Consider the following 10,191-nt stretch of genomic DNA (forward strand, 5'->3'; position numbering starts at 1 on the left):
AAGAAAGAGGAGTGCCTGAGATAAAGTTTCCATCTTCTTAGAGAATAATACATAAATAATCATGTACTGAATATTAGTAGAAATATGCGTGGTAAAGGCCATTCTGGGAGGTCTCAGATGGAAATGAGGAACATGTTATTGGACAATGGAGAAAAGGCAAACTTTGTTATAAAGTGGCAAATAACTTGGCTGAATTATGTTCATATTTTGGTGTTTTGTGGAGGGTATTTGAGAGCAGAAAAAGTGGATATTTAGCTGAGGAGATTTCTAAGCAAAGTGTTAGGAGAGCAGCTTGGTTCCTCCTGACTGCTTATAGTAAAATGTGAGAAGAGAGAAACAGTTGAAGAAAGAATTGTTAAGTTAAAAGGAACTAGAACTTAAAGATTTGGAAAATTCTCAGCCTATCCATATGGCAAAAAAATGAGAAAGCAAATTCTAAGGTGTGATGAACAACTGTTGGATAAGGATATTAGTATGAGTGTGAACTACAGATATAATTAGCCACTGTAGCAGGAATAGGGCCAGTTTGAACTAAAGAGAATGGAGATTGGATGGAATGAAGGAAGCTTTTGAACTTCTTAGATTTTATAGGACAGAATGATAAAGCTATTCAGCTATGAACTATACTATTCTTCAAGAAAAAGGAAGAATGGCCATGAAGGTGATTCATCAGGGACGCTATCTTAGTTTCAACAAGCCAGATGGCCTCTAACCAAAGCCATGGGGATGAGGCTGTCCAGAACCAGGGAGCACAGCTCCCACCTGGCAGAGCCCTGGGGACATGATCCCCGCCCAGCAGAGCTGATGTATGGGTGGGGACCCTGCAGAGAGTTGCTATGTGAGAAGAGCTGCCACAGAGCTGTGGCATGGGTAGCAGCACCCTGAGGAGCTGTGGTAATGATGTTGCTACCCCCAGAGGGCCTGTAGGGAAGAACATTGAGCCAAAGAAGATTATTCTAATGTCTTAAGATCTAGTTGGATTTGTCTTGCTAAGTTTTAGACTTGCTTGGGGCTCATAATCCATTTCTTCTCTCTTATTTCTCCCTTTGGAATGGGAATGTCTACCTTATGCCTGTCCCACTATTATATTTTGGAAGCACATAACTTATTTGGTTTCACAGGTTCACAGCTAGAGAGTAGTTTTGCATCAGGATGAGGCACACCTAGAATCTCAGCCATATTTCATTTAGATAATATTTAGATGAGATTTTGGACTTTTGGCTTTAAAGTTTATGTTAGAATTAGTTCTAATTTTTAGGGTTGTTGGGATGGAATAATTGTATTTTGCATGTGAGAAGGACATGAATTTTGTACCAGGGGTGGAATACTATGGACTGAATGTTTGGGTCCTCCAAAAATTCATATGTTGAAGCCCTAACCCCCAATATGTTGGTATTTGGAGATGGAATCTTTGTGAGGCAATCAGATTTTAGATGAGGTCATGAGGGTGAAGCCCCTATGATGGGATCACTGTTCTTATAAGAAGAGGAAAAGACCAGAGCTTTCTCTCTCTCCACCATGTAAAGACATAGCAAGAACGTGGCCATCTGTAAACCAGAAAGAGGGCTCTCACCAGATGCTGAATCTTCCAGAAACTTGATCTTGGACATCTCAGGCTCCAGAACTGTGAGAAAAAAATGTTTGTTGTTTAATTCACCAAGTCTATGGTATTTTGTTATAGCAGCCAGAACTAAGACAATTGGAATTTATCAAAATTAAATACTTTTGTGCATCAAGGAACACTATCAAGAGAATGAAAAAGCAACCTGCAGAATTGGGAAAAATATTTGCATATCATATAACAGATAATGGGTTAATATTGGGACTATATAAAGGACTCCTATGACTCAACAACAACAACAACAACAACAAAAAGAACCCAACTGAAAAATGGGCAAAGAATTGAATAGACATTTCTTCAAGAAGATATGCAAATGGCCAAAGCATATAAAAAGATGCTCAATATCACTAATCATTAAAGAAATGCTAATCCAAACCACTGTGAGATATGATTTAATACCTATTATAAAAAATAGTTTATTATTTAAAAAAACTCAGAAAATAATGTGTTAGTGAGGATGCAGAGAAATTGAAACACTTGTACACTGCTAGTGGGAATGTAAATTGGTGCAGCTGCTGTGGAAAACATTATGGTGTTCATTAAAAAAAAACGTATAATTACTGTACGTTCCAGAAATTCCACTTCTGGGTATACAGATCTTCCTCAACTTACAGTGAGGTTATGTTCTGATAAACCCATTGTAAGTTGAAAATATCATACGTTGAAAATTTATTTAATACACCTAACCTATCAAATGTCATAGCTTAGTCTAGCCTACCTTAAACGTGCTCAAAACACTTACATTAGCCTACATTTGGACAAAATCATCTAACACAAAGCCTATTTTATAATATAGTGTTGAATATCTAATGTAATTTATTAAATACTGAAATTGAAAAACAGAATAGTTGTATTGGTACAGAATGGTTGTAAGTGTGTTGGTCGTTTGCCCTCATAATCGCATGGCTGACTGTGAGTTGCAGCTCACTGCTGTTACCAAACATCAAGAGATTATGGTACCTCATAGCGCTAGCCCAGGGAAAGATCAAAATTCAAAATTTGAAGTGCTATTTCTACTGAATGCATATCATTTTCACACCATCATAAAGGCAAAAAATTGTAGGTTGAACCATCTTAAGTTGGGGACTGTCTGTATGCCCAAAAGAATTGAGAGCAGAGACTTCAACAGATTTTGTACTTCCATGTTTATAGGAGCATTATTCACAATAGTCAAAAGAGAGAAGCAATCCAAATGTCCATTGAGAGATGAATAGATAAATAATGTGTACTATTCACATTCAATAGAATATGATTCGGCCTTAAAAAGGAATGGAATTCTGCTGCATGCTATAATATGGGTGAACCTTGAAAAAATTACGCTAAGTTAAATAAACCAGACATAAAAAGACAAATACTGTATTATTTCACCTTTATAAGGTGCCTAGAATAGTCAAATTCATATAGACAAAGAGTAGAATAGTTACCAGGGGCTGTGGGGAGAGGGTAACGGGAAGTTCTTGTTTAATAGATACAGAATTTCAGTTTGAGATGATGAAGTTTCTGGAGATGGATAGTGGTGATGATTCCACAACTATGTGAATGTACTTAATGCCACTGAACTGTATACTTATAAATAGTTCAAATGTAAATTTTGTATTATGTATATTTTTTCCACCATAAAAAATCCAAAAAAGGACTGTTTTTAAAGTGAATAATTCAGTGGCATTTAGTACATTAACAATGCCATCTAACTACCACCTCTGTCTAGTTTCAAAACATTTCCATCACCCCAAAGTAAAACTCCTCACTCACTAAGAAGTTTCCCTCCTTCATCTTCTCCTCCAAGTCCCTGGCAGCAACCAATGTGTGTTATATCTTGTATTGGTCTTCTAGGTCTGCCATGACGAAATACCACAAATTAGGCGCTTAAACAACAAAAATTAATTTCTCACAGTTCTGGAGGTTGGAATTCCAAGATCAAGTTGTCAGCAGGTTTGGTTTCTCCTGAGGCCTCTCCCTTTGGCTTGCAGATGGCTGTCTTATCACAATATCCTCACATGGCCTTTTTGTTGTGAGCGAATTCTCCTGGTGTCTCTTCCTCTTCTTACCAGAACATCAGGCCTATTTGATTGGAGCCCCACTGTTATGACCTCATTTAACCTTATCTGCCTCCCTAAACACTCTGTCTCCAAATATAGTCATATTGGGGGTTAGAGCTTCAACCTATGAATTTGGGGAAACACAATTCAGTATATAACATTCCATCCTCTTGCCCCCCAATATTCATGTCCTTCTCATATGCAAAATACAAAATACATTCATCCTATTCCAACAGCCCTCAAAGTCTTAACCCATTCCAGCACCAACTCCAAGTCCAAATTCTCATCTAAATAACATCTAAAGCAAGTCTGGGTGAGACTGGAGGCATGATTCATCCTTAGGCAAGACTCTTTTCCAGTTGTGAACCCATGAAACTAAAGAAGTTATGTGCTTCCAAATGCAATTGTGGGATAGGCATAAGATAGACATTTCCCCTCCAAAAGAGAGAAATCCAATATTATGAAACTTTCCCCTTATGTTTTCTTCTAAGTTTTTTAGCTCCTAGGTTTAAATTTTCATCCATTTTGAGATAATTTTTGTATATGGTATGAGGTAAGGGTCCAACCTCATTCTTTTGCATGCGGCTATACAGTTTTCCCAACACTATTTGTTGAAAAGACTGTCCTTTCCCCATTGAATGGTCTTGGCACCCTTGTTGAAAGTCATTTGACCATATATGTGCAGGTTTATTTCTGGGTTGTCTATTCTATTCCATCGGCCTATGTGTCTTTATGCCAGTACCACACTGTTTTGATTATTGTAGCCTTTGATATTTGTAGCTCTAATGAGTTCTCCTGTAGAGCTTCCAGTGGGAAAACAGCTCTGCCCACATGTTGATTTCTGACTTCTGGTCTCCAGAACTATGAGAGAATAAATTTTTGTTGTGGTAATTTTTTTTACAGCAGCCATAGGAAACCAATACTAACAGTGAGCGACAGGGTCAGTGGCGAATGAGTATTTATTCCCTATTTTTACCTTATCACCTTTTCCCTGAGACAAGCAGATAAACACTCTCTAGTTATTGGATAAATCCAAAATGGCTAGAACAGAGTCTCACAATTAAGGTTTTAAATGGGCAAGAGGAATGCAGTTTTTATTCATTTTATTGTTTATGTTACCCACATTGGAATGAGAGTGAAAAGCATTACATGGTCTTCAGTGAGGAAATACATCTTATTAAGACTTACAGACGTTCCCCTTGAACTTTTATTTACTGTCTTGCTTACTTTAGAGAAGATTTAATATTTTTACATAAAAGTTACCAATTTTTCCCTTTATGGTTTCATCTTTTCTTATTTTTCTAATGCTCACTTCTCTATGCTCTTTTTCCTGAATCCAGATTAACATATTTTCTTTAATTTTATCGGTTTGTCCTTAATATATTTGAGATAAAAATGTATGGACGGGTAATTATCAAACTTTAGTGTTCATCAGAATCACCTGGGAGCTTGTTAACACTGCAGTTACCTGGGCTCTGTTACCAAAGAGTGGTTCTTGGGTGTGGGACAGGGATTCTGTGTTTTAAACAAGCCCTGCATGTGATTCTGAAGCATGTGACAGGCTAGCAAACTTGGAGGAACACTGACATATACTATCTTAAAAAGATCTCACGTGTTGATTTTGGGTGTAATTCCTCCTCTTTGATATGTCTTTCAGAAGATGTATATTCCAGATAAATGAAATGACTTCCTTAGGGTCACACAGTCAATCAGAGGTAGTGCAGAGAAAATAAACCAAAGATATTTTAGTCATAAATTATACTCACTTGTTCTCAACTCTGCAAGTACATTAGACTCCCTGTGGGAGCTTTCACAATGTAATGATCCCTTGGTCTCACTTCTAATGAGTCTGATTCAATTGGGTGGGGGTGAGTCCTGAGCTCCACTTTAAAATCTCAGGTGATTCAGACCTGCAGCCAAGGTTGAGAACCTATGCACTAAAGATAACAGCATAAAAATAAGACAGCTGTCTGTTTAAAAAGGGCACAATATAATGGGCAAATAATGCCTGGTGTATATAGGTTAACTAAGGCACTTCAAAAATGCCTTCACAGGAGATATTTATATATATATATTTTTATACACATATATGTATATATGAAATGAGGAGGGGAATGTCCAAACTTGAACTAAAGTTGGGGCCTCTCTGCTTTAATTTATCTAAGTCCAGAGATGTCTGATGAACTTGTAGGATGCAGTGGGAGTGGAGTAAAACCTAGTTTCCTGAATTTTTAGCCAGTTCCCCAGGTGATTCCAATGCAGCTGCATTGCATGGAACATGTTGATAAACACTGACATATATAACATTACAATAAGTCCATGTGTTGTAATTGGTGTATAATGCTTTCTCTATTGTGTTCCTTTTTCAATTGCAAGCTACAATCTGTAAGGAAAAGAAGTTATTTGCCAATGAATGATCAGAGGCAAACCTTGGCCCAGATTGCAGGACTCTTGACTCAACTGTAGTTAACTGTTGTTCCCTACGACTTACCAGACCCTGTGCTAGGCACTGAGAGTACTAGGACAAATGAGACAATATATTCACTGTAAGAAGGGAAGTCTAGTTGGGGAGTAGTGATGACTGGGTGGTGGAAAATGTTCTAAAACAAGGATCCATCTACTAGGTCCTCAATCCTGGCCAGTTTCCCATTGATGTGAAATTACAAGTTTATTTGGCACAGAAAAAATAAAAGCAAATGAAGAAGGAAACTGCTCTGGATTCCTGTAAGTTGTGTGAGTAGAAACTACTGGAGACTCCTGGGGGGAAGATAGTGTGGATCAGAACAGTCGTGGGGACATAAAGCCACCCCCATAACACCTGTGTATGTACAGAGTGAAACCTGTAGCCGTGTCTGGATAGAAAATGGAGAGTCAGGGAGACGGGGCCATATGCATCAGAGGATGTAAGGCATAGTCCAATTCTGAGCACACTATCATGAGTGTCACTCAGATTTATCTAGGGGAAAGGGAGTGAGGGATAAAGTCTGATAAAAACCATAAGGGGCTCTTTGGATCCCTAAGCAGCACTGGGGAAGTAACCACCTAGATTAAGTATAACTCTAAAGCAGGAAAGGGCACTCTCCACATTTCTGAAAGGGCAAAATGAGGATTCAGATCACTGAGGGTTCCACAAAAGTCAATGAGTCTTTGTCACCTTTAAGACCCCAGCACATCAGCAGTGGTGGGGACCAGTGGAGGGAGCAAAACCTAGCAGAAGGGGAAGGAGTGCCTACCAGTCATGGTATTATCCAGGGAAGGGAGACACAGCAGCACAGTTATAGAAGGTGTCATCCACTTGGCAGTCAATTGGACTGGCTTGTAGGCATACTCCTTAGGTCCTTCCCTAAATATGAAGGGCACCTAGAGGGTTGGGGCCTTGCATGTGTGGAGAGGGCCCACCACAGAGTTCAGTCATTACCTCATTTGAGTCCCACAGTAGCCCTGTAAAGCATGTATTATCTTCATTTTTGTAGATGGATAGGCTGACTTTAAAGAAATATATCTGTAATAATTACCAGGTTTGTGCTTCTCTATAAGAGATCCAGAGGTAATATGATTTATATGTCTTTAAATTGTGTCTCAAGTATAAATTGTGTCTCAAGTACTTATTGTTTCTATTCCCTTTATAAACTGACAGGCAAGTTGTTTGCTTCTTACTTTTCTTTTGACACATATAACATGTATGTATTCATTTTGGAAAAATGATAAAAAAACAGATAATCAATAAAAAATAAGGAAAATAAGAAAAAAACACATTCTGATGTATATATACATATATAGATAATAGGCACACTTTTAAATGAGATAGTATATCTATAGACTGCTTTTTAAACTGCTTTATTAACTTTACAATATGTAATAAACATCTTTCCGTGCAAGTTGATGGAACTCCCCTGCTGACAAAAAAACTTACAGACTAAGTCAAAACAAAATCTCCAGTCAGAAAAATAACAGAACACCAAAGATTACTATGAATCTCTTTACTTTACTTTACTATGAAAGAGTACACCAAGGAAATGCAAGTTTGGGAAGCAGGGGGTTTATAATTATTAACCTCAGCATTCAAGGCGTAAGGCAAAACTCATCATGATGGTCATGGTGAGGGGGATCTCCTATAAGAATGCGCAGACTGTACCTCAACTGAAGCTCCCTAATTTTCCTCCTTAGCTCTCTCATCTCCTCCATGAACCGTTCCATATCATCTGCATCTCCATCTATCATGTCAATGTTATTGAAAAGCCTGTTGGGAATATCCTTTCTCAAATCCTGGGCAAGTGGAGCCCAACCCCCTCTAATATTTCCTCCAGGCTCCTGGCCTTCACCACCTCCCAAATGGCCAGCTTCTTCTTCATTCTGCACTGGGGTCTGCTCCCTTCCTTTGCTTTCCTGGGGGACATTTTCCATGTTGAGTTTTTTCCCTGCTTCTTCTTCCTAGAGATAAAAAGCAAGAAGAGGGATTGAGTGCTTTGCAACAAGATTTAGAGTTCTGTTAGCAAAGGTTTTCCCATCTGAGAGACTTCGCAGCAGGGGTGCCCCAGACCCAGCCCTGCCCCAAAGTCCACAATTTTCCCTGAGAATACTTTCCCTAGGCGATTCCTGTCACCAAAAGCTAGGATGGGTAGTGGGCGGGACGGTGGTTGAGAGACCAAGCCTCAGCTTCAAGGGATCCTGATAAGTCCTCCAGGGGCGCCCGAGAGCTTGTCCCACTGCTCCCTTCTTCCCCCACCAGCCACAAGCAGCAGTTTCTAAAGACTTCGCTGGGTTTCTGCCGGACTTAACTAGGGCAGGGAGGGCTGCCACTTCCCCAGATTCTGTTCTGATCCCTGATATCCCTACACTAGAGGGCCCTCGGTAGCCCCCCTACCTGCAGGGATCAGAAGCAATTTTCCTCTCTTAGCTTTGAATTCTGCTGCACCAACAGACCTAAAGACCTGCAGACAGAAATGCGACAATACCCAGGACTGATCACTTGATTAAAGGACCAGTATCGGGGGCACCAGCTCCATTGCTGATTTAATACTCTGCTAGCCAAATGTTGCCACCTTCTCTTTCTCCCCTATCCTGTCTCATGGCTTCTTTTCCCGCCCTGTGACACACCACCCCGCCTTCCAGAAATAGGCTTTGTAATCAAAGATGATTATTTCCAAAACCAGTTTAGGCTGCTTATCCTCACTGTCTCGCCCCTTCTGTTGACTAATTACCATTTCTTGAACGCAAATGGACAATTTGCAGGGCGGGGGAGTCAGAAGAACGTGCTGGGTGGCCACTTTTTTAAACATATATATATATGTATATATATATATGTATATATGGAATTTCAATCTGGGTTTCCTCCAGGACCTTTTGGGACCCAGTGGCTTTTCTCGAGCCCACTGTCCTTCCGTTGCCACCTATTTAATGCATCAAGATGGACGAAGAACGAAGAGGTAGTGTGGGCGTTGCAAACCTGGTCCTGCTGCAGTCTCAGCGCTTTGTCATGCTTACCCCAGGGTCCGCAAGCAGCACCCACGCTTATACCGACTTGCAGGGACCAGAAACAGTTTCTCGCTCCCCGCCTATATCTGTCATCCCTCAGTCAGAAGTCCGCCTGCTCGACTGCCCCCTGCGCAGAAGGGACCTGCTTCCCAGACCTAATCCCTGCCCTTCTCCTCTGCAGCAACCGCCCTCAACCTGGGTTCCCGCAGCCCACCGTTTCCGGCTCCAAAATGGACAGAGGGTGAAGATACCGGGAATGGAGGCGTGCGGTGTCCCTTATCCCCAACACAGGGTCACCACCTTTGGCCCCTCCCGTTGCCCTGCAGGAATCAGGCCTTTCCCTCGCCGTCCTCTTCTCTGCTCCTTCTCTTCCAGACGTCACCCGATCGCCCACCTCCTAGGAGATCCCAACTGGTACTCATTCTCTCCCTTGGCCCCTCTCGATCTCCTCCAATCAAGCCCTACATTTCTTGCACCAAACGGGTGGGCGTCAGGGAAGGGGTAAAGAGAATCTAGTCCTGAGTCCGCTCTGGTCTTTGCCTTCTGCCATCCCCACCCCAGTCAGCGCCCACCAACCTGCCACGGATCCGGGTCAGCTTCTACGACTTCTTCCTTCCCTGTTTTACAGGCTCGCCCGCCTTCAAGGAAATAGCGAGCCGGCGCGCAGCCACACACGACTACCAGACCACAAGTAGAAGGAGAGACTAATCCATGCGTTGGTTCTAGGTCTCCTAAGGGCCACGTCACTGTGAGTTCAGATCCCCAATTATGGTTCATACCTGCAGTGAGGCAGGAGAGGGGGGGCGGGAGCGTGGGCGGGGCCACTTTTCTCCTCATTCTGGCCGTCTCCCCACCACTATCGTAGGCTACTTCCCATCCCTTATTTATTTTTTTTCCTGTTTAGCAATCTTCGAGACCAAACAGGACGTAATATATTGTAGTTTGCATTTGCCTTTTCCCTGATTTCTGCTGGAGTTTTTAAAGAATTGCTTCTTCCTCTTTTATACCATTGAATGCCCACTTCTTTCCCTTCCACTCCTCAACAAGTAAAGAAAG

General features: G+C 41.1%; 1 protein-coding gene across 2 annotated transcripts; it reads right to left on the reverse strand.

Moving 5' to 3' along the window:
* Positions 1-7,481: 7,481 nt before the first annotated feature.
* On the reverse strand, positions 7,482-9,925 carry BEX5 (brain expressed X-linked 5). Of its 2 annotated transcripts, XM_070604299.1 has the most exons (3): positions 9,712-9,850; positions 8,525-8,591; positions 7,482-8,091 (listed from the first exon to the last, which is right to left on the reverse strand). In XM_070604299.1, the coding sequence occupies exon 3, from the start codon at positions 8,062-8,064 to the stop codon at positions 7,723-7,725; it is 342 nt and encodes a 113-aa protein (XP_070460400.1). In that variant the 5' UTR covers positions 8,065-8,091; positions 8,525-8,591; positions 9,712-9,850; the 3' UTR covers positions 7,482-7,722. The 2 variants fall into 2 exon arrangements, with proteins under 2 accessions (XP_070460400.1, XP_070460399.1); XM_070604298.1 differs by lacking the exon at positions 8,525-8,591 and having other exon boundaries at positions 9,712-9,925.
* Positions 9,926-10,191: the final 266 nt, after the last annotated feature.

This window comes from Equus przewalskii, chromosome X (assembly GCF_037783145.1).
Source record: "Equus przewalskii isolate Varuska chromosome X, EquPr2, whole genome shotgun sequence".
Classification (NCBI taxonomy): domain Eukaryota; kingdom Metazoa; phylum Chordata; class Mammalia; order Perissodactyla; family Equidae; genus Equus; species Equus przewalskii.

Excerpts from the sequence above, each read along its gene's own strand:
- BEX5 (XM_070604298.1), bottom strand. The coding sequence starts at position 9,912 with ATGAACCATAATTGGGGATCTGAACTCACAGTGACGTGGCCCTTAGGA. Across the intron at positions 8,092-9,711 it reads CTGACCCGGATCCGTGGCAG|GAAGAAGAAGCAGGGAAAAA; the intron begins GTTGGTGGGCGC and ends TTTTATCTCTAG.